The sequence below is a fragment of the Epinephelus lanceolatus genome, chromosome 6, assembly GCF_041903045.1.
Source record: "Epinephelus lanceolatus isolate andai-2023 chromosome 6, ASM4190304v1, whole genome shotgun sequence".
In the NCBI taxonomy this organism is placed as follows: domain Eukaryota; kingdom Metazoa; phylum Chordata; class Actinopteri; order Perciformes; family Serranidae; genus Epinephelus; species Epinephelus lanceolatus.
Window position 1 is genome coordinate 1,476,909 of NC_135739.1, and position 23,897 is coordinate 1,500,805.

Genomic DNA, 23,897 nt, shown 5'->3' on the forward strand with positions numbered 1-23,897 from the left:
GTTCACTGACACTCTGTTAATGAACGATTGTTCAGACCGAACATGAAGCCAGATTTAGAGCTGGAACATACAAAACACAAGGACTTAATATGATGGAGTGAAAACAGGATCAGAGATGTTACAGTGGAAGCAGACGACTCGATGCTTCATTGCACCAAAAACGAACGTGACCACCATCGAGCTGCTGCGGTGGTTTAAACACTGGTTGATCTGTGACCATTAGCAGGTCTGTTTTTATAATATAAGCTTTACTGAACAAAATATAACGTTTATGTGAGGACGTGACACTGAAACAGGTTCTGGTCATTGTAGTGATTCCTCCTGTTCATATATACATAGAGACAGTAAAAATGAACTCCACGTGGACGGGCAGCAGATGAGAACAAAAATCAATTTTTTTATTTTTCAGAATGAAACACAGTAAAAAGCTGTGCAGTATATGTGTAATATTCTAACATCTAAATCACTATTATCAAGCCGCAGTTCATTTTATTTTGAAAGTCAGTGACACAAGTGTAACCTTTGGTCACCGAGGTGGAGGACTCCAGCCATGAAACTTTGCAGCCCGAGGATGAGGTGGCAGCCTACATGGAGTTCGGATCCTTTGGAGGTTTGATGGTGGTGGAAGGAGCATGCTAACAGTTTTCCTAACCTGGCAGTGATTGAATGTTTTCACCATCCAGTCAAAGAGACGAACTAGCTGACTGTGAGGGACTGGAGCCTGGGGGGGTTGATCACGGGTGCAGCTTTGACTTAGACATAATGACAGGTAACGGGTCGGTTCTGGACTGAGCTTTACAGGTATGGGCAGGTGCAAGTTTTCAAAATCAGACCCGTTCTTTACTCTGCAATAAATCATTTCAGTAGAAAAATAAATAAATACAAATAAAAAAACAAATTGTCCTGTTACAAACAGCCTTTGCAGTCATTCAAGTGTAGATTACTTTACAAGGTGCACTTGAATGCACCATGGTCAGCATCCAGACACTTTGCCATTCTACACCACATAGATTTCAGAGTTTACAAGGTGTACCTGAATGCACCTAAAGACCCAGTCATTCAGTACGTTTACATGCACAGTGAAGTGTAGCTCCAGTCCCAGCTGGACGAGGACATCTAACTGGCCTACTGTCCTTGTCCCAGTATACAAGCACGGGAGGGGAATCCATTTATTGAGCCAAGTATGTGCGACTCCTCTACGATAGGTGGAGATATGCCCCCTTTCAGCTTGTTAGTATTGGACCTTTTTCCTGTTGACCTATTACGTCACAGACCAAACAATGGACAAACAAGTTAGCTACGGTTAGCTAGCAGCTAACTGCTACCATGGTGGACAACTTTACAGCTCTGTACATTTGGTGCGTCCAAAAAGTCACGGCTCTGGATGTAGATTTCTCCATGTTGTTACCGGCTTCTTCTTCTCTTACACATTTAATGCTATTGGACTTCCGGGTCAAAGCCCGGGGCGGAAACTGTGGAGCATGCTCAGAGCGCCTCGGCCAGTTTGGGTCTGATTGACTGTATACATGCAGGAGTCACATGATCTGGGTGTGTTAGTCCCACTGTGACACATTCACTGCAGGACCATTTCACTCACACTGACATGTTTACAGGGATTTTAAAAGTCTGCTTTAATAAATCCATTTTCTCTGTCGTCATGGGAACGCACTGACTGTGTGAAGCTTGTCTCCGACACAGAGGACAGAAGCAGCACAAACGTAAATGACATAAAAATGCTGTAGAAACTCTCAACATACTTATTACATTACGTGACCATTTTGGTACAAACATTTCCCCGACAGCCTTCTGAGATTTACAGAAAATGTACCTGCATTTTCTGACCCTGGTTCCACTTGAGTTTAAACGCAAGCACATGACCTGTCACGCTGCTCAGCTGTGCATCAGACTGTACTGACGTGTTTTAAACTGCAAATGCATGTGTCTGTCCTGATCATCCGACTGGATCGACACGATGTGGATTATTCTGCAGGAGCTTTGTGAACAGATGTTTTGATAAAGTTCTGCTGCTGTTAAACAACGTGTTTAATTTAATTCATCAAGAATGTTCACCTTTTTTGGATCCTTCGTTCACCGCGGAGGCACAAGAGAAATTCAACGTAACATGGGGGTGGGTAATATACAGTTGAAGAGTTCCTTAATACATTTCTACACAAAACAAGTCTGTTGATGTTTCTGATGCTTACAGGGAGCACGCCCTGAGCGCACACATGCATATGAGTTCCACTTGAGCAAACGTATGCGCATGACCAGTCAACTGTTTGTACAGACGTGTTTTAGTGAAAATGTTTGTGAAGTCCTGAGCGTACGAGTTCAGTACCTTTTCTTCATGAATTTAATGTGACACACGGTGAGCAGCTGATACCCAAACGGTCATTTTGCAGGTGAGGAATTTCTTTAACTTTGGAAATAACTTTTGCAAAAACAGACTGTGGATTATTTCTTTGAATGTCCAGTATAGCCAGAGGGAATGATTACTGCATGCAAAACCTGTTTCATGATTCATATGTGCGTCTGTTGGAGACAGAGCTGAAAAACTGTGAACTTTTCCTTTAATCCTTAAGTTAGTTGTAATACTGCGTGTTGCCCAGCAGATGTCGCCATCTCAGCAGACTCCTGGAAACAATGAAGGATTTTTATGTTCACAGCAGCTTCACAGCGACTCAGTGCTGCTGGAAGTTTCAAGTTTCCCTCGTCTCTGTTTGAACGTGAAACATCAGCACCATCTGGAATATTTAGGATTTCACTTCAGGAAAGTACAGAGATGAGAAGGAAGAGAAGGAAACCAAAAAGAAAAACAAAATAACAGCGACTGAACAAACACTGAATTTAACATATTTCAAGACAAAACCTTATTTCCATGGTTTTTGATTTTTACTATTTTTTTTTACTGAAACGGAGCATCAGAATGATGAAGAAAGGTGATTGAAGTGACTTTGAACGTGGCATGGTTGTTGGTGCCAGACGGGCTGGTCTGAGTATTTACTGGGATTTTCAGCACAACCATCTCTAGGGTTTACAGAGGACAAATCTTTAAAGGACCAACATTTTCATAAAAATATATTTTCAAACAAAGGCGATCATAGCAGCACATTTTTAAACCAATGCTCTCAGTACTGTTAGTTTCAGATTCTGAAGGTTAACACATTTTTTGATAGTTTGAATTTGTGAATTTTTCGTCCGAGAGGCTGTTTTCTGACAGCAGCAAGTTTAGAAGTTAAAAAAATGAAAGCAGATCAAAATATTTTATAAATCATGTTTATTTCATACATATAAATCCTTTAAAAACAATGTTTCACCCCAGAAACAAAATTAGTGTGTTGGTGTCTTATAACTGTGAAAGGTTTTTTTTGTAGAACATGATTCGACCAAAACTCTGATGAATGAGTGATTTAAAGGCCAAAACACACCGGCGCTGAACGACGTGTCAAAATATACGCCCCAGTTATTTTCAGTGTACAACTCCACACCGGTGGCAGCTTGACATGTCGGTGCTCCTGGACACGCCACCCTGCAGAACCTCACGCCACTGTCCTATTTCCAGCCTCGCCGCCCCCTGAATTTAATTAATTTCCCTCACTCGCTCTCTGATGGTACAGACCAACTCCTGTAGCAGCTCGACTCCTCTCCTCACCATGGATGTATAAAGAGCACTCTGCTGATGTGTCTGGTGTGTGATGAAGAACGGATGAGGAGAGACTCGTTGTTGAGGTTAAGAAATATCCCAAGATAAACGACCCACAATCCCGTCATTATAAAGGCAATGTCCAAGAAGATGCTTCCTGTTGAGTCACAGCTCTGGAGATCAGCTCTTCAGGTGTGAAGTCAACTTTAATTAGCAGCTGTCCACACATGACTTTAATCTATCGCAGAGGCGCAGGAAGTTCAGATAACTTTGTGTGTTTGGGGCGACATTTGACGCACGTCACATGACACACTGTGCAGCATGGTGCCGGTGTGTTTTCAGCTTGACAGTTTTTACTGACTGATGTTCAGGAAAAATATTTATTTTGACATCATTCAGTTTCTGGTTATTATTCATTTATGTTGATATTTTGTTTATTCAATGATTTACTGAAAAAGTAATGAATCAGTTGAGATCATCATTCACTGTTCTCTGTACAGTTGATACACACACACACACACACACACTCTCTGCAGCTGTGGGGTCAGAGGTCAGAGGTCAGCCAACACTGAGGCACCTTCAGTGTCTGGCTCATGGGCAGTTGGGCAGGTTTGACCTGATTCACTGAAACAGTCTGTGCCAGAGGAGAGTATAGAGTCAGAGTGTTTGACCTTTGACCTCCACCACGTCGCTCTGCAGCTGCTCCCCCGCCGCAAGCAGCTCCTCCCTCTGTTGCAGCAGCCGACCTCGAGCCTCCTGCAGCCGCTCATTCAGATCCAGGTACTGACGACACTGCTGGAACCGCAAGTCCACATCACTGTCTGACAGCCGGGACGAGTCTGAGGTGGGAACAGGAGAACCAGTGAGGAGGGAACAGGAGAATCAGTGAGGAGGGAACAGGAGAACCAGTGAGGAGGGAACAGGAGAATCAGTGAGGAGGGAACAGGAGAACCAGTGTGAGGAGGGAACAGGAGAACCAGTGAGGAGGGAACAGGGGAACCAGTGTGAGGAGGGAACAGGAGAATCAGTGAGGAGGGAACAGGAGAATCAGTCAGTAAACTACAGGAGAACCAGTGTGAGGAGGGAACAGGAGAATCAGTGAGGAGGGAACAGGAGAATCAGTCAGTAAACTACAGGAGAACCAGTGTGAGGAGGGAACAGGAGAATCAGTGAGGAGGGAACAGGAGAATCAGTCAGTAAACTACAGGAGAACCAGTGTGAGGAGGGAACAGGAGAACCAGTGAGGAGGGAACAGGAGAATCAGTGAGGAGGGAACAGGAGAACCAGTGAGGAGGGAACAGGGGAACCAGTGAGGAGGGAACAGGAGAACCAGTGTGAGGAGGGAACAGGAGAACCAGTGAGGAGGGAACAGGGGAACCAGTGAGGAGGGAACAGGAGAACCAGTGAGGAGGGAACAGGAGAACCAGTGTGAGGAGGGAACAGGAGAATCAGTGAGGAGGGAACAGGAGAATCAGTCAGTAAACTACAGGAGAACCAGTGTGAGGAGGGAACAGGAGAATCAGTGAGGAGGGAACAGGAGAATCAGTGAGGAGGGAACAGGAGAATCAGTCAGTAAACTACAAGAGAACCAGTGTGAGGAGGGAACAGGAGAACCAGTGAGGAGGGAACAGGAGAATCAGTGAGGAGGGAACAGGAGAATCAGTGAGGAGGGAACAGGAGAACCAGTGAGGAGGGAACAGGGGAACCAGTGAGGAGGGAACAGGAGAACCAGTGTGAGGAGGGAACAGGAGAACCAGTGAGGAGGGAACAGGGGAACCAGTGAGGAGGGAACAGGAGAACCAGTGAGGAGGGAACAGGAGAACCAGTGTGAGGAGGGAACAGGAGAACCAGTGTGAGGAGGGAACAGGAGAACCAGTGAGGAGGGAACAGGAGAACCAGTCAGTAAACTACAGGAGAACCAGTGTGAGGAGGGAACAGGAGAACCAGTGAGGAGGGAACAGGAGAACCAGTGTGAGGAGGGAACAGGAGAACCAGTGTGAGGAGGAACAGGAGAACCAGTGAGGAGGGAACAGGAGAACCAGTCAGTAAACTACAGGAGAACCAGTGTGAGGAGGAACAGGAGAACCAGTGTGAGGAGGGAACAGGAGAACCAGTGAGGAGGGAACAGGAGAACCAGTCAGTAAACTACAGGAGAACCAGTGTGAGGAGGAACAGGAGAACCAGTGTGAGGAGGAACAGGAGAACCAGTGTGAGGAGGGAACAGGAGAACCAGTGAGGAGGGAACAGGAGAACCAGTCAGTAAACTACAGGAGAACCAGTGTGAGGAGGGAACAGGAGAACCAGTGAGGAGGGAACAGGAGAACCAGTGAGGAGGGAACAGGAGAACCAGTGAGGAGGGAACAGGAGAACCAGTCAGTAAACTACAGGAGAACCAGTGTGAGGAGGGAACAGGAGAACCAGTGAGGAGGGAACAGGAGAACCAGTGAGGAGGGAACAGGAGACGCAGTCAGTAAACTACAGGAGCACCAGTGAGTGTAGAGGGACTGTGCAGGTCTGTGTGGACTCACCTTGTCCGGTCCTCTCCAGGATGCTAAAGACCGGGTCGTTGGGAGCGGCTCTGTTGATGTCCTCCAGGATCTGCTCCACAGCGGGGGGTTCAGGACGGCTCGGCAGCACCACCCGCTTCTTATTCTTAGAACCAATATTCATTCTGCTGCAGACCCTGCTCCACCTCCTGCATCCGGACACAAACATCATCGAGTTCAGTTACAGACTTCTCACTGAAGGGTCAAAGATAAATTTGACAATTTAACTGACAGAATAAACTTCAAACTGAAAAAACTGCAGCTGTAGATGTGTGGTGTTTTCTCTGTGAACTGCTAAGTCGGCCTACAGCCCTGCACGTGAAGCTCTCCCCAGACTTATATTGATTTATCTATTAAATTAAGATTATATTTTGTGTCGGTGAACATATACAGTTAGCAAAACGTGACGTAAAGTTGATTCCGAGTTGTCACGTCTTACTCTTCAATTCGGCATAAAGCGAAGTACTCAATGACTATCAATTTCAATATAGATTCAACATATACAGTTTTAGCTTGGTGTTTTAGCGTCAGCTGTTTCTCTCAGTTAACCTTTCGTCCAGCGCAACACGCCGCGGACATCAATGCTAACTAGCTAGCTAAATCGGTCTGGAAGTAGAAATGTGTTGCACTCCGGTGAAATATAACTGAGCCGAATTGAACAAAAAGCCTTAAAGATTCACTTGACATCTTCGGTAAGGACAGGATAAAGTGTCATCTTTACCTATAAGCAGGTATTCTTTTACTTCCGGAACTGCTAAACGGAATTCGGCACGTCAGTGGAACAAACCAGAGGGATGACAGCCAGTCGGTGCTCACCAGTGCTCGGTCGTCTCTCTGAATGACAGCCGGTGAGTCTCAGCGCTGATACAGACTGTCTCCTGCAAGCTGACAACGGACTGATGCACCGAAATCCCACCAAACTCTTCTGAAAATATAAAAACTGTTTGTCACACACACACAGACCAAAGCTGCTGGATGAGGACGCGCTGCACTGTGTGACGTCACCGCGTTACCTGCCACGTCAGTACGTCGACAGCTCAGCAGGTTCTGTCGCCCCCTGCTGGTTGGGTTCACTCACAGCTGCAGGTGGACGCTGAGTCATGGCTTTATATTAAAATGACATACATAATATCATATTGGACATCCATCATATAGTATTTATAAATATGTCAGCAGATGTGTCTCACATATGAGTCACTTATAGGTGGCCTACACATTCCTCATGTATTTGTATCAAAAATGTTCATTTATCCAATATATTCATATTATATACTATAAATTAACACTTAAATAACATTTACAAAAGCATTAGTTTTGATATATGAAAAAACTGTTATTAGATCAAAATATATGTCCATATATAGTCTGTATTGTTTCACATATATGACCACAAATTAAATTTTCATATACAAGAGTATATGACACATTAAACAAAGAGACATAAAGGATTAAAGGTCCAGTCTGTAGGATTTAGGAGGCATATAGGCAGAAATGGAATCTAATTTAATAAGTAAGTTTTCTTTAGTGTATAATCAGCTGAAAATAAGAATGGTTGTGTTTTCATTACCTCAGAATGAGATGATTTACATCTGCATATAGTCGGTCTGGAGATCAACACGTTGCACCACCATGTTTCTACAGTAGCCCAGACTGGACAAACCAAACACTGACTCTAATTAGAGACATGTCGGCCAGCGTAGTTATCTGCCTCTCTGCAACAAGCAGCTCCTGCTCCCAACAGTTTGTCTCCTCAGGAGCTCTTTCATGTCTGAGACGCTCTGAGAATAACTGTGATCTTTACAAATTAAAAAAAAAAGTTAAGACAAGGTCTTAACTTTTTTTTAATTTATGGTTTATTAATTTTCTCATTTAAACAGCACAGTACACACAGAGCATAGTGCCAGTAGAACTGATCTCAGTCTTTATGATGGTATTTTTTCCCGTCTGTTTTTTCCCAAATTGTTTGCTGTAGTTTTATAGTATATGTGAGTCTCTCCATAATGTGCATCTCATCAGTAATGTCCAGCCAGTTCCTCCGAGTAGGAGCGTCTTCTTTGTGCCATTTCCTTGTGATTGCTTTTTTTGAAGCTGCCAGGAGAATCTTGATCAGATACCAGTCCTTGTCCTGGATGTTTTCCCGAGTTAGATTACCTGAATATAGCACAATGCATGTTTTAGGTGGTTATAGCCTAATATCTTTATCATCTCTTTCCACACATCATCCCAGAATCTTGATAATTTTGGTACAGTGCTAAAAACCATGTGTGTGACCTGCATTCTGCTCCCCACACAGTCTCCAGCAGGACTGTTGAACAGGTGATCGTCCCTTTTCCATTTTTGGTGTGATGAAGAATCTCGATATGTTTTTCCAGCAGAATTCTTTCCACATTCTGGAACTGCTAGTTGTGTTTTACATATATTAAACCACACATCTTCAGTTATTCCTTCCTTTAGTTCTTTTTCCCACTTTTGAAGTGTTTCTATTTGCTACCAGGCCTTTGGTATAGTTCAGATATGACTCTTCCAGTTTTGTTCTTGTATGCATTACATAGAGTTACAATCACTTTCTTGGGTTCACCTGGGAGGTCCGGCCTTATTGCTTTGTCAAAGGAGCCTCTGACTTGTAAATACATATAAAAATCTTGGTGCTCTAGTTCATATTCTCTCCTTAATACAGGAAAGCTTTTGATCTCTCTTTTTTCAGTCACTGTATCTGATATAGTTAGGCCCCTATTTGCCCATTGTTTGAATTTTTGGTTCATGTCCTTGGCTTGAATTTATGCCATAAGCCGTTCAGAATTTTTACCTCATTTTCCAGTCTATACTTCCTTACTCCTTTAAACCAGACACAGCATCACTGAATGGATGAAAACTTTTCTCAGGACGTCTTTTGTAAAAGTCCCCTGTGGTATCCCATCAGCCTCAGCTGCACTCTGTAATTACCTCACTGCTGTTTGTCAGCTGCGGGCAACACGTCATGTGACAGAGCACTCGTGCACTTAGTTTCATTCTGATTAGCACTTTATTTCTTATCAATATGTAATTGTCGTATCAAGGTCAAAGATTCATTTATGTTTATAAACAAAACGAAAAAGAAATCACATAAATAATATCAACATGTGTGATGAAAACAAAAAGAGGACACACAGTGTCACTGCTGTGAAGCACCCAAAGCCGATCCAGAAGAAACTGTGCTGCACCTGCACATGTTGAGGTGCCCCGCCCCCACCTGCAGGCAGCTGTGGTTTATACAGGTGTTAAATATGAAACCCACAAATAAACTGTGGCTATAAAAAGAAAGAAAGTGCAGCTGGAACACTCACTGCCTGCAGCAAACCTCTGCAGCTGTTACTTTCTTTGCCTGTAGGAGGCGACACTGGAGCGTCTCCACCTATGTCACAGGTGGTGCAGGCTGGCAGGTGGAGAGCTGCTTCCAGAATGATGGTGCAGCTCTGCAGCCTGCTAAACACGAGCTGCTGCGTTAGTTATGGACCAGTTTCAGGTGCTTCGCTCCTAAAAGACAAAAAAACATCCTACTGACCCCCCCCCCCCCAACAAAAAAAACAACAACAATAAATATAAATAAATAAATAAATAAATAAATAAACAAAATCAAACCGTGCTGAGTTCAGCATCTGCAGAGTCAGTCTGAGTTTTGGACGTTGATATAAAAAGGAAATCAGTCTCTTTGACAGGAGGTGTTCTTCTCACTGGGATCTGTCAGGATGAAGTGTGAAACCTTCGCTCTCTGCTCCTCTTCCTCTGCTGCTATCTGAAGGACTAAAAGAAGAAGACGGAAGTCAGGGAACACGAGGTAATGCATCCTTTTCTTTTAAAGATCATTTTGTGGATGTGTTTAACAGACCCCAGACTTTCAGCCGGGCGCCTGCTGTTCACTTCCTGTATGAATGTTGAGACCAACAGTTCTGGTTTTTACTAACCCTAACCACAAGCTTTTGACGCAGCAGGTAATGTGTAGACATTAAGGTCCACTGGGTCCATTAAAGGAGAAAGTACAAGCATTAATGTCCTGAAATTATGTTTTTTATTTAAATGGTTTCTGTTGCTGAAATTATGACAATTCATCAAAAACTGTACAGCAGAAATTTAACTACTTTGTGACCTGATTAAAACTTTAATAAAGTCTGTTGATGAAAGTATGGAGAGTAGTAGAATTTAAAAGTGGAGCAGATTTTAGATGAGATTTTTTTCCTAATCCACTGCCACTATTAAAAAAAATTTAAATTTTGATTTTAAATTTAGAAAACAGATCATGTGACCATCTGGGGCTTTTATTTTGAAAATTTAGCTTTGTCTGTTCTTCCTGGTAAGCTGATGTTACTATCTTGAGGGCTTTTATTTTGAAAATTCAGCCGACACCCGAGCCACCACCAAGAGCTGCTGCTGGTTGGTGTGCACAGTGTGACATCTACCAAAAGTAAATATACAATTCAACAAATAGAATTTAGTGTCTGACAAAATAAGAATAAATGTATATTCACTGTGGTTTCATTCAAGAGTTTCTCAATAACGAGCACCACATTACACAGGTCTTTGCAGGCAACTCCTTTGGAAATTAAAAATGAACCAAACACACTTATTACTGATCATTTTCAGTTTTGGTGGTGGGCGGGGCTATGCTTTGGTTTATATATTTATCACAGATTAGGACCGTAAATTTAGAATCTTGAAAAAACTCTGAATTATTCAACAAGACATTTCTGAGTAATTCTGCTCTGTACGGTTTTGTGTCACCACCAACGACTTACCGTCAGTCTACACTGAGCTCATCCTGACGTGCAGACAACAGACACATAAACAACAATTAAAAATAAATAAAATGTTTTTGCATGAAAAAAAACATCTCTACAGCTGCTGCTGCGGTCTGCGCTGCGCATGGAGACATTTCTACAGCAGTAAAGGTTCAGTGTGTCAGATTCGGGCAGCCCTAGTGAGAAGCCTTCAGGTCTGTTCAGGTCTTCATGGAGGATCACGTCAGCTCCATCTGCTGCTGCACTCAAGCTGCTTTACCTTTAAACCAACCACAGCACTGATGTTCTACGAGGGTCACTGAGCTCATGCTAATTCTCCTCCACCACCACATTCACCACTAACACCAGACCAGTGAACTTACCATACTGGTTAACCCAGGAAAGGCTGGAACAGGTAACAGGACAGCAGGGTTAACATTGTCTCGTCCTCATCTCTAATCTGACGGTACATTCATACAATTTGTGATAACTATTTATTTGGAGTGTCTGCTGACACATAGATAATAATAATAATAATAATAATAATAAGCAACATTTCAACAGTTTATTTATTAAGATTTATCAATTCAGCTGTTTTGTTTTGTTCTGTAGATGTTTAACAGATTATCTATAAAGTATATGTGACAATCTATGTTTAGGTAACCTGTGGTGTCCCAGGTTGAGTGAATAGTTCCAGTTCAGCTAAACTATTGAACTGAGAATATTATCAGTGAACTGTTGCATGTGCTCTGTAGATAAACATCTACAGAATAAAGGGAACAGTCTCAGCTGATGAGCCACTGAAATGTTACAAATACTCTACAAACTATGTGCAGACGGACTATCTACATAAAGTGTTAACAACCATGTGGAGCAGCATTTTCTCCCATCAGGACACTAAAGATTTAACTATAAACCCAAACTGCAAATACAGCCATGAGCGATGACTCCACAGCTCAAGCCAACATGGACCATCAACAGATGAAAGGATCAAGACCTCTGACAGTTTCACACGCCTGAATAAAAGATAACTAACAGGTTTAACAATGATCGGAAAAATGTTCATTCATTTACGACCCAATCTGTGTCGGGCCGAGATCTTCTTCAACAACACCGTCTCTACCTATTGGTCAATTGGGAAAACATTTCTGGGTCATGTTTTAATAGCTGAATTTAAAATATCTGTCGAGTATGTTGATGTTTGGACAAAGTGTCATTGATTTATGGACACATTTTGCAAAAGACCAGTGCACATGGTTGGAGCAGGACCCCCGCTAGTTAGCGATTTCAAAATCATTTTGTACATGTTGTGAAACATATCCAGCAAGTTTTGTAATGACTGGACAAACATTTTTTATCTAAGCCTTGTTTTCACCCAGCACTTCAGTTCAGTTCACTTCAGTTCAGTTCAGTTCAGTTCAGTTTGGCGTTGTTTCTGTCTCCACAGTGTAAAGTTGTGGATGGTCCCAACAGAAGCGTTCCTTAGCGTCCCCATGTTTGGTCCCCCCTCTGTTGGGGTACCTAGCACACAGATCTGGTACTAAAAGGTGGAGCTAGAAACCCTGCAGTCTGATTGGTCAGTAGAGGACGGTCACGCTGGTGTCGTGTGTGCTACAAACGGACTGTGTCTGTAGCTATACGTTTCACCAGCTACTTGCAACGACACGTGGATGAACTTCGCTGTGTCACTTCCTACTGTGACCTGTACTTCAGCCACAGTGGAGCTAAAACTGTAAAATTTGTCCTGAGAATGAAATAATTGGGCCAATAAAATTCTAAAGCATTTATCCTCAAGACATTTCATGACAATATGTTCTGCAAACCAAGCAACCAACGTCTCTGCTGAACAAGCAGACTGCACTGACACTACTCAGAGAGACGAGCACAGTGAGTCCAAGAGGTCGTCTGAACCTCAGGCTAAATCTACAAACACTAACTCACATGAAGACACACAGACACTGCAGCTGAGACCTCAACACAGCACGTCTACATGCTCTACGAGGACAGGTCAGGGTTACAGTGATGAATTAGTATGCTGATGATACTGTACTGTTACCACAGCTTAGCGTAAAGACTGGCAGCAGGAGGAAACAGCAAGCCTGGTTCTGTCTAAAGTTCGGCTCATTTAAAGCGCATGAGGCCTTTAAGGTGGACTAACTGTCAGGCGGGGGAAGCAGCTGCGCTTTACGTACTGGTCGATCTTCGCTTGGCTCTGATGGAGCTACTTTAGCTGCGGATGAACTTGGTAAACTTTTAGCTTCAGGCTGCGCAACTGACGGTGCAGGATTCACCAGAGCTTTATTCTTTATCAGCGTGGACAGGACTGCAGAGAGAGAGGGAGAAATATTTCATCATATAATTAAAAAGAATGCTTAATGCTGGTGTGTGAACACAGTGAACTGCTGCTTCAACCCAATCACCAGAATAAATGTTGGCACTGTTTCTGCAGACGACGGATACGTCAAATTGGCACATTATTCGCAGATACGTTGAAACTTTAAGTTTTCACAACATGTTCAGCTCAGATACTACGTCACTTTAGAAACGCTGATATGATATGAAACGTATGAATGTAATTTATTTGTGGTTTGCAGAAACATTTTCTTCTGGCGGCTGGGTGGGTGCTGAACTGGTCTGTACCTTCTCTGGTGAGGTTCTCTGCAGCAGCCATGGCCCTCCCGCCAAGGTCGCTCACCATGTTGTCCACTGTGGCCTCGTGGCGGAGGAAGATGGGTCGAACCACTTTGTTGTAGATGATCTGGGAGCCGTTCCACGACATCGGAGCCATGCACCACAGCAGGAAGAGACACTGGAACCACAGAGGACAAATACTTATCTACATTTTGATCCTCATTAGTCACAGCAACTTCTCTGAATACCTTGTTTTGATACCAAGGGACTAACAAGGTTGCAGTAATTTGCCAACAATCATTGGTTCGTGTTTTCTCACCTTAAAAGCGTAGTAGAACGGGAACCAGTAGAGGAAAATATCGGAGAAGAACTCGCCCAGGCTGAAGACACCATACACCACCCAGTACGTCAGCCATTTTGTGTCGTCTTCTTTGCTCGCACTTTCAATGGCTTTGACTCTGCAGATACGAGTGGAGACAACCTGTCAGGATGTTTCAGGTGAGCAGAGGAATATACCTGTCGTTCAAAAACCAGCAGGACAGGATGGGAACTAGAGTTGGGCGATCTTGTCCATATCCTATCGTCCTATCGCCATCTAGTGAAATCGCCGATGAACGATGTCATCACCCGGGGGGGGGTCATTACGCGTCACCGCTGAAACGTTCACTTATAGCCTCTCTTTGGCGTTTGAGCAGCTTTATAAAACTCTTTAACATGTAATGGCTCCTTAATTAGCAAGTTGACTTTACATAGACGGCATATCTTTTCAATTTCTCCTGACATTGTGTTGTTTGGTTTGTTCACCGCTCTGCGACATGCGCGTTAAGGCCCGAACATACTCGGGCGGAACATACGCGGAACAGATTCCGCGGAGGTCCGCGCAGACTCTAAGCGGACGTCCACAAGCCCTGTGCGCGCAAAGCTCAGATTTTACGACCGCGCAGACTCCGCTCCGCACACCAGTGACTGCTCGGCATGTATTTTTCACATCGCGGGGATTTTTCACGGACATTTTTACAGGAAACTACAACGCGTTCTCTCACTAAGCAGCCTCCCTCTGTCTCCTCTCACTCAGCCTCGTTCAGCCTCGATCTCGTCAGCATGCTCCACACACGCACTGTCTCCCCCCCCCACACCTCGCGATTGCATCGTCATTTAAAAAAGACATCGTGAAACAACCCTTCTATCGCCGATGGGTGATCGGATCGCCCATCGGCACAACCCTAATGGGAACTTTAAACTGTTTCAGTTTTTTCCAGTGAAGATGTCCCAACCTGCTGCGTGTGTCAGTAAACAGGCAAAGAGACGTGTCGCTTATCTGAAGAACAGCTTGGTCTGACAAAGTTTCGGGCGCTTGCTCCACCTCTAACCTATTTTTAAAATAACAGCAGTGCGTTACTCAGGCTCCGTATGTCATAGCAGAGTTTTGTTGAGGGTATTAAGATCCTTTCGAAGGGTCACGAGATGCGTCTGAAGGATCTTGAAACTATTTAAGGGGTATAAAGATTTGAGTTTAACTTTAAGACACTTACTTCTTTTCTCACATCTTTGCCTTTTAGTAAAAGACTGAATAATTCTACCTTTTTAGCCTCAAACTGTTAAAAGAAACCGTCTGAGAAGTTTAAGCCCCGTACACACTGTGTGACTCTGGTCTGTCCCAGACTGAAGACGACCAGCGGTAAAGAAATGTGGCGATATCATGTTGTGGCTCTAACACGGTGGTCCTACGTCACACAGTCAGAGGTTCAAAGATGGCCGTCGTCACGGTCTGTGATCAAAGACAGCCTGGGATCAAATTCTGACAGTGTGATGCTGTCACCACCTACGTCTACTGACCAACCAATAGAAATACAGCATGAAATGAGCCAATCAAACAGACAGATAGCAGCTCGCCATGGAGGCAAAACTAAAGCACCAGAAGTAATGTGAGGAATTACCATGATCGCGTAACAGTAACAGATCGTGGATTACAGTTACAGCTGCCAGGTGAGACACCTAGCATCAAGCAAACACACAGACACACTGCAGTATATAGAGACCACAAAACTTTACATTATTTTCACACATTTTAACAATATTTTATTTGGACATTTTAATTATGTAATCATACTGCAATGCTTTCTGAGACCTGTGGTCGACTCCTCTATTGTTACAGACACACTATGCATTCCAGTACCTGTACTACTGCACTATAGTTCGCCAGTAACAGATTTAGTATGTCCCAACTCAAAGTCTGTTAAATACAGTGTGCAACAAACACCAGGATGTTCTACTACATCTGGTCAGAGTTTGCAGTCTAAAGTTCAGGGCGTGATGTTATGAGACAGTAGCACGTCCTGACTGTAAGGGCAGCTGCAGCTCCTACTAAATGTTAAAAGAACACAAGTTTGTGATTCTGAACGCACCTCGTATTTTTTCAGATACGTGTGTCCAAACAAAGAGAGAACAAAGAAAACACAACAACTGGATCTGTAACTTCATTTCAAAATTACTCACGAATAATACGCTGGATAGACAAAACCAATCAGGTTGCAGAGGAGGGCGGCACCATATCCATACACCAGGTAGAGTCCTGTCAGTGAGACGGCACCTGGAAGACACACAACGGAGACAGACGTCATGTCCACACTGATGCAGATAAATAATAATAACAATAATAATAACTTTATTTGTAGAGCTGAAGGAACAAAGTGCTTTTACAAAAAAAGTGACACTAATAAAACATAAGCATAGACATACACCTACACCAACACATACATACCTGTAAGCATGCAGACATGTGCACATGGCTGCATATACACACACACTCCCATACACACACTCAGTCTATCAACCTGAGTGTAAACAGGTTCGATCAGTCTCTGTCATTAACCCTGACTCTGGAACAGTTAGCAGACCTGAGGGGCCTGTCTGGACGGTACGGTGTGAGAAGCTCAGTTATAAACTCTAGTGCCAGATCATTGAGAGCCTTGTATGTGATTAAAAGAACTTTAAAATGGATCCTAAAAGAGACTGGAGGCCAAAATAGTTGTGATGTGTGAGGATCATTTTGTTTTGGTCAAAAGTCCAGCTGCTGAATTTTGATCGATTTGGAGCTGAGAACTGAGGATTTCAGCAATTAACATAAAATACAAGGACAAGAACAAATCTGATGTGAGCACAATTTCTAAAATGATTTAGGAACAGTCACATCGACCAAACGAGCTAATTTCTCGATCCTTTGATATCAACTTATTCCCCCACAGTGATCAGCTCTGCCAGTGTCACATCCCTCTGCAGAAGGAGAGTTCTGTTCTCACCCTTGGAGCCAGCATTTGTAGAATATGAGAGTGAAGGCCATGTTGATGTTGGTTTCTGCACATGCATGTAGACAGATAAGAGGCCAAAAATACATTTATATATAAAAACCAACCAATCCGAGAGCCTGCAGACATACAGAGGCGGCCATTTAGCAGTGGCACACAGAGCACAGTGGTGTATGCGATTTCCACAACCAGTAATAACGCACAAAGCACAGTGGTTCACAGTGTCTAACTTCTTTAGGCTCTGCTCAGGGGCGTTCATGAAAAGCAGATCACCATCATCCAGCATCATCAGTTTTTGTACAATGTAGTACCATTTGTCACGCATCACGGCTACTCATAATAAATATGTGATCACAAAGAAAGAACCTGCCATCATTGTATCGACTGTGTGTACTTTGTGTGTTTGATAAGAAGTGTGTGACAGTGATCTCACAGCATGAAGCCCCGAATCATTACTGTACAAGACGTCCTCTTTTCATTCATTCATTCATTTTCTGTGACCACACCTGGAGGAAACCCACGCTGACACGGGGAGAACATGTGGGAGCACCTGGAGGAAACCCACGCTGACACAGGGAGAACATGTCAGAGCACCTGGAGGAAACCCACGCTGACACAGGGAGAACATGTCAGAGCACCTGGAAGAAACCCACGCTGACACAGGGAGAACATGTCAGAGCACCTGGAGGAAACCCACACTGACACGGGGAGAACATGTCGGAGCACCTGGAGGAAACCCACGCTGACACAGGGAGAACATGTCAGAGCACCTGGAGGAAACCCACGCTGACACAGGGAGAACATGTCAGAGCACCTGGAGGAAACCCACACTGACACGGGGAGAACATGTCAGAGCACCTGGAGGAAACCCACGCTGACACAGGGAGAACATGTCAGAGCACCTGGAGGAAACCCACGCTGACACAGGGAGAACATATCAGAGCACCTGGAGGAAACCCACACTGACACAGGGAGAACATGTCAGAGCACCTGGAGGAAACCCACGCTGACACAGGGAGAACATGTCGGAGCACCTGGAGGAAACCCATACTGACACAGGGAGAACATGTCGGAGCACCTGGAGGAAACCCACGCTGACACAGGGAGAACATGTCGGAGCACCTGGAGGAAACCCACGCTGACACAGGGAGAACATGTGGGAGCACCTGGAGGAAACCCACGCTGACACAGGGAGAACATGTCAGAGCACCTGGAGGAAACCCACACTGACACGGGAAGAACATGTGGGAGCACCTGGAGGAAACCCACACTGACACGGGGAGAACATATCAGAGCACCTGGAGGAAACCCACACTGACACGGGGAGAACATGTGGGAGCACCTGGAGGAAACCCACGCTGACACAGGGAGAACATGTGGGAGCACCTGGAGGAAACCCACGCTGACACAGGGAGAACATGTCAGAGCACCTGGAGGAAACCCACACTGACACAGGGAGAACATGTCGGAGCACCTGGAGGAAACCCACGCTGACACAGGGAGAACATGTCGGAGCACCTGGAGGAAACCCACGCTGACACGGGGAGAACATGTCGGAGCACCTGGAGGAAACCCACGCTGACACGGGGAGAACATGTGGGAGCACCTGGAGGAAACCCACGCTGACACGGGGAGAACATGTCGGAGCACCTGGAGGAAAGCCACGCTGACACAGGGAGAACATGTCGGAGCACCTGGAGGAAACCCACGCTGACACGGGGAGAACATGTCGGAGCACCTGGAGGAAACCCACGCTGACACGGGGAGAACATGTCGGAGCACCTGGAGGAAACCCATGCTGACACAGGGAGAACATGTCGGAGCACCTGGAGGAAACCCACGCTGACACAGGGAGAACATGTCGGAGCACCTGGAGGAAACCCACGCTGACACGGGGAGAACATGTCGGAGCACCTGGAGGAAACCCACGCTGACACGGGGAGAACATGTGGGAGCACCTGGAGGAAACCCACGCTGACACGGGGAGAACATGTCGGAGCACCTGGAGGAAAGCCACGCTGACACAGGGAGAACATGTCGGAGCACCTGGAGGAAACCCACGCTGACACGGGGAGAACATGTCGGAGCACCTGGAGGAAACCCACGCTGACACGGGGAGAACATGTCGGAGCACCTGGAGGAAACCCATGCTGACACAGGGAGAACATGTCGGAGCACCTGGAGGAAACCCACGCTGACACAGGGAGAACATGTCGGAGCACCTGGAGGAAACCCACACTGACACGGGGAGAACATGCAGACTCTCCACAGAGGGGCTCCCCCACCCTGGGGTTCAAACCAGGAACTCTCTTCCAGTGAGGCGACAAACCACTGCACCACTGTGCCGTCATTGAACAGCCTCCTCATAATGCTTACAGTAAGTTCTTTCTCTCATTTTACAGAAGTACAGTTTAATCACAGTAATATTTAGAGTTTACTGTGAGATCACAGTGAAATACAGTCATTAATAAGAGCACACTGCTAAATCACAGAAATAATAATATGCAGACATAACGACTGTGACATCACAGTATGCAGCTGTCACTACACAATGATTTACTGTAAAAATGATACAGTAATTTACTGTAAATGATTCATGTCTTTATTTCAATCTGACTCGACTACTGTAACACACTCTTAACTGACCTCCCCAAAAAAAACACTGAGAGACTTGAGCTGATTGAAACTCTGCAGCTATGAAGCAGAACCAAGAGGAGAGAGCACATGAGGCCAGTCTGAGCTGCTCTGCACTGACTTCCTGTTACATTAACAGGTGATCTTAAGCTCCTCCCCCTTGTATACAAAGCCCTCCACGGGCTGGGACTGAGCTACATCACTAACTCCCTTGGTAACTATTTGTGTTTACGCTTCACGCTGCTGCAGCTCTTTTAAACTCTTACTTGATTTTATAATTTATAGTTTTACAGCTCTGTGATTCTAGTGAATCAGTTAATTCATGTTTTAAACTGTTTCAAATGTCCTTTTATATTAAATCGCCTTGTTTGTCTGTTCTATGGTCATTATGTCTGTTTTCATGTGAAGCACTCAGAGCTTATACTGCCCTTACTGTCAGGACTTTGTGCTGCATTTATTGTATGAAACGTGACACATAAATAAACTTTAATATTACTGTTATTATTATAGTCAAATACTTTACAGTGTAGAGACAAAAAACAACATATTTACATCCCTTTAATTGACCTTCATGGACTTCCTGTGTCCAGTTGAGGACCTGTTGCATGTCAAACCCTCCTGTTCTTCCTCTGTTTCCTGTCTGCGTCTTCACTGTCAACCGTCCCATAAAAGCAAACATGTCACAAGAAGAAACATTTAAGAAAAAAAAAGCCTCTAAATTTAGTTGTGGGCGACAAATGTGGGTTAAAATGAGCCTGAAGCTGTTCAGTGTCTGTCCGGCTTTAGAGGATAATCACCAAACATGAACATTAAAACTTCCAAGAATCAGAAAACTATCAAATCTGTGCAGAATTAAAGACAAAGGTGAGTTCACTCATGAAGCTGTGATCATATCTGGGAGGTGTAAACACAGACCTGGAGTGTCTCCTTTAATGACAAAGGAAATGAGCGAGGACTCTACAGCAGACACCTGCACCTGAGCGAGGAAGTGGTGTGAGAAGTGTGTCCTACCTCTGATCAGCTTATGTGGCGGTTCGCACATGGAGGCCGTTCTGCTCTGCTGTCTGTCTCTGTGGATAATCTGCTTTAACGTGACTGCAGGAGGACGCAGGGAGAGTGGGGGACACTGTGCACCAGGCACTACAGTGACATCATGTCAGTGTGCTACTGATCCACTGTATGAGCATCAGTGTGGCATGAATAGACTGCTGTTCACTGCTCAACACTGAAACACGCTGGTTCAACGTCAGTGCTCAGTTTTTATTCTCTGTATTGATTTATTATCGATGCACAGTTTGATCCAGAGCGTCAGGGCAACAACGTTGTGTCGCTACAAGCTCCCTGTGAACTGTGCCCGTTAACTCAACAGCAGGACTGATACTTTCAGCAGGTTTCTGTTTCATCAGCTGTAGTCAGTTTTAGTGCGCCGCACGTCTGAAACTAACTCTCAGATCTTAAACATTTATTTTCTGCGGTCTCTTATGGAAATAAATTTGGGACAATGTTTTTATGTCTCACACTGCAGCTGCATTTTGATTTTTACTGTTTGATTTTTTTTGTTCAAATGTGTCTTTGAATTTTATGTAGTTTTATAGTTTAAAATCTGCTTCATGTGTTTTACATATTTTCTCAATGCCTGTCTAGCACTTTGAATTTCCTTTTCACTTACTTTGGCATTTCTTAACTTGGACCCTGTTTTACTGTGTTTGTGTCTCAGTGACTGATGGGAGCAACAGTACTGAGAGAGGGTGCTGCAGCAGTGAAACAGGCTGTAATGTAACTGCACTGTTCACAGCGTCAGTGTGCGTCCACTGACAGTGTTTGTTTCTGTCACTGACAGGCTCAGATTGTTACTGGCAGTGTCTGACTACATCATGGAAAGGATCCCTACAGAGATAGAGCTTTGTGTTAAAGATAACGATCCAGAAACAGCCCTGAAATCTCTGTCACCAAACACTGAAGTTACTCTTTAATGTTAGCTTCATGAGCTAACGTTTGCCAAAACACAAAATAAAACTAGTATCTGGAAAATGGGCGGAGTCTGTCTGCCCAACCAAGGACTGTGTATTTATGAGTCTCATGTAACCGGATCTTTCTGCACAGCTCTGTGTCAGCACTACAGACAGGTCTGGAGTCACTGATTATCTTTCTACTACAGGAGAAAATGCTCTGGCTTGTTTGTATTTCTTTTAACCAATCACAGTCGTCCTAGGCGGAGCTAAGCTCAGGATGCAGTGACGGTGCTGGTTTTGTTTCATCACTGTAGCCAGTATCTCACTATCACTATCCTCATTCAGATTTTAAGAAGCTACAAATTATATTCAGCCACAAAATAAGTCTGAAAAGCTGCAAATCAGAATGAAGTACAGAGAGTTGTTGACTAGAGATGATACGCCGTCTCACGGTGGTCACTTCCTGTCAACCAGCAGGTTTTTACAATGTTACAGAACGGAGCGTTGGTCTGAACTGGACTTTAGACCTCCAGAGGTCAAAATGTTGCGACCTGAAGCGCCTCATTTCATGACAAAAAAACTGCGACGCATGTTGCAATATTTTTATGCCTCCACACCGGCGACAGCCAGAGGGAGTTTTCAAAACGCAATATCCCAACAGCTTCAGGGAATATCTTCAGATTTGACACAAACGTCCACTTGGACCAAAGAATAAACTGATTAGAATGACAGGTTGAAGGTCAAAAGTCAAGGTCAGTGTAACCTAACAAAATATCAGTGTGCTCACAATCAGTGGCTCTGCTCACAACTGAGTCAGACGGGTGTATGTGCGGGAAGTCGATACTGGCAGAGATCGCTACTGCGCAGACTCTGGCTCCAAATGATGTCACCAGCAGCTGTATCTGGGACTTTTTGGCTTCATTTCCTTACTGTGCATTCACACCAAAAGCGTCATGAGCGTCATAAGCAGCCGGCAGCCATTCATCAATGTATGCTTGCTACAAAGGGCGTCTGGAGCGTCGGCAGCAGCAAGCATCGTGATGCCAGCGACCGGAGCGTCACTGTTAAGTTGAGAGAAGCTCAACTTTATGCAAATGAGCATCGACACAGCTGAAGCAGCAGCGAGCAGCAGCCAATTGCAGACCGTGAATATTCTTAAGGCGGGACAGTGAAAGAAAGAAAGAGATCTTCTGCAGCGCAGTTTGAAAGCCCCGCCCCTTGGCAGCCTTCTGCAAGCCCTGCCAGAGCTGCCAGGCAGCGCGATGCCAGCGACCTGAGCGACCGCTGGCGCTCATGAAGCTTTTGGTGTGAGCGTACAGTTACAGTGTGGGTGAGCGGAGACACGTCAGCCATCTTTATACACAGTCTGTGGTCTAAGTAAATAAAGTGGTGCCATAATCAGAGCAGATTCACTATTATTTCATGGAAGCTTGATGTCATGTCTCGTGGCACATATCTAGTCACGCTGGGGGGCAGCTTGAACCAGCTGTGTTGTTTTTAATTATCAAAAATCCGATATATAGTTTGTGTTAAACTGATGAATCTCATATTTAAATTTTCTGTGTCTGTTACCTTGAAATCTGCTGACGTGCAGAGAGCAGCAAGTAAAGATGGACGTTTAAAGACGGTGGCCCGTAGTGGACACAGGCAGCTCACAGATATTCATTTTACTGTTGCTGATTTACATGTGAGGCTTCTCCCCTCTGATCTTCAGTGAATGTGCAAAAACAAATTTATGGGAGAAAAAACAGGCTGAAAAACCCCACAGGGTCAAAGCCAATCACATCGCCTGCAGTCATGTGATCCATCGTCAATATAAAACATTGACTTTAAGATCAGAACTTTAAAATCTACAGCACGAATGTTGACCCAGAAAACTTCCTCATCATTTACAGCTTCATGTTCACAGACAGCAGCTGTTCACTTCATGTTCACAGAGGATTAACTGAATCCTCTTCAGTGCTCCTCTGACATGCAACGACACACGTGCTGACCCAAACAGAACCACAGCAGAACCTTCAGTGAAGAGTTAAAGGAGAAGCGATCAGACTGAACATCATCAGACACACAGACCTCACCTACCCACTGCAATGATCTTCTTCTTTATCCCTGTTTTCTCCTCCAACTTCCCCAGGAAGTCTGTCACCACGTTCTTCTCGTTCAGAAACTTGTCGGCTCGGTCTCTGATGGACGACAGGATGTCCAGCACGCCCATGGTCCTCAATCAGGTCCTCAAATAACAGAGGAGTCAGACGGAGACGACCTGCAGTGGAGAGGACAACACAGCAGAGTGAATGTAATCCTCCCACAGCAACAATCTGGTCTGATGAGGAGAGGAGGAGGGGGAGGAGGAGGAGGGAGAGGAGGAGGAGGGAAGGAGGTGAAGAGGATGAGGAGGAGGGTAACAACAGTATCTGCTGAGAGACTAACTGAAG

At 44.7% G+C, this 23,897-nt stretch overlaps 2 protein-coding genes across 7 annotated transcripts; both read right to left on the reverse strand.

Annotated features, from left to right (window-relative positions):
• Positions 1–3,260: 3,260 nt before the first annotated feature.
• Positions 3,261–7,236, reverse strand: c6h19orf25 (chromosome 6 C19orf25 homolog). Of its 2 annotated transcripts, none has more exons than XM_078168427.1 (3): positions 7,006–7,236; positions 6,172–6,338; positions 3,261–4,482 (listed from the first exon to the last, which is right to left on the reverse strand). In XM_078168427.1, the coding sequence occupies exons 2-3, from the start codon at positions 6,311–6,313 to the stop codon at positions 4,301–4,303; spliced, it is 324 nt and encodes a 107-aa protein (XP_078024553.1). In that variant the 5' UTR covers positions 6,314–6,338; positions 7,006–7,236; the 3' UTR covers positions 3,261–4,300. The 2 variants fall into 2 exon arrangements, with proteins under 2 accessions (XP_078024553.1, XP_078024552.1); XM_078168426.1 differs by having other exon boundaries at positions 6,911–7,201.
• Positions 7,237–9,211: 1,975 nt separating this feature from the next.
• reep6 (receptor accessory protein 6) lies at positions 9,212–23,826 on the reverse strand. Of its 5 annotated transcripts, none has more exons than XR_013491687.1 (7): positions 23,545–23,826; positions 16,068–16,161; positions 13,891–14,029; positions 13,581–13,749; positions 13,133–13,263; positions 10,959–11,346; positions 9,212–9,969 (listed from the first exon to the last, which is right to left on the reverse strand). XR_013491687.1 is itself a non-coding variant. In XM_033621244.2 (7 exons), exons 1-6 carry the CDS (start codon positions 23,675–23,677, stop codon positions 11,332–11,334), a joined length of 681 nt encoding a protein of 226 aa, XP_033477135.2. In that variant the 5' UTR covers positions 23,678–23,825; the 3' UTR covers positions 9,212–9,969; positions 11,324–11,331. The 5 variants fall into 5 exon arrangements, 4 of the variants coding, with proteins under 4 accessions (XP_033477135.2, XP_033477136.2, XP_078024555.1 ...); XM_033621244.2 differs by having other exon boundaries at positions 11,324–11,346; positions 23,545–23,825; XM_033621245.2 differs by lacking the exon at positions 10,959–11,346 and having other exon boundaries at positions 23,545–23,824.
• Between the last annotated feature and the right edge of the window lie 71 nt (positions 23,827–23,897).

Excerpts from the sequence above, each read along its gene's own strand:
- c6h19orf25 (XM_078168427.1), bottom strand. The coding sequence starts at position 6,313 with ATGAATATTGGTTCTAAGAATAAGAAGCGGGTGGTGCTGCCGAGCCGT. Across the intron at positions 4,483-6,171 it reads CCTGGAGAGGACCGGACAAG|ACTCGTCCCGGCTGTCAGAC; the intron begins GTGAGTCCACAC and ends TTCCCACCTCAG.
- reep6 (XM_078168429.1), bottom strand. The coding sequence starts at position 23,677 with ATGGGCGTGCTGGACATCCTGTCGTCCATCAGAGACCGAGCCGACAAG. Across the intron at positions 16,162-23,544 it reads GAAGAAGATCATTGCAGTGG|GTGCCGTCTCACTGACAGGA; the intron begins GTAGGTGAGGTC and ends TGTGTCTTCCAG. Across the intron at positions 14,030-16,067 it reads GTCTATCCAGCGTATTATTC|AGTCAAAGCCATTGAAAGTG; the intron begins GTGAGTAATTTT and ends TCGTATCTGCAG.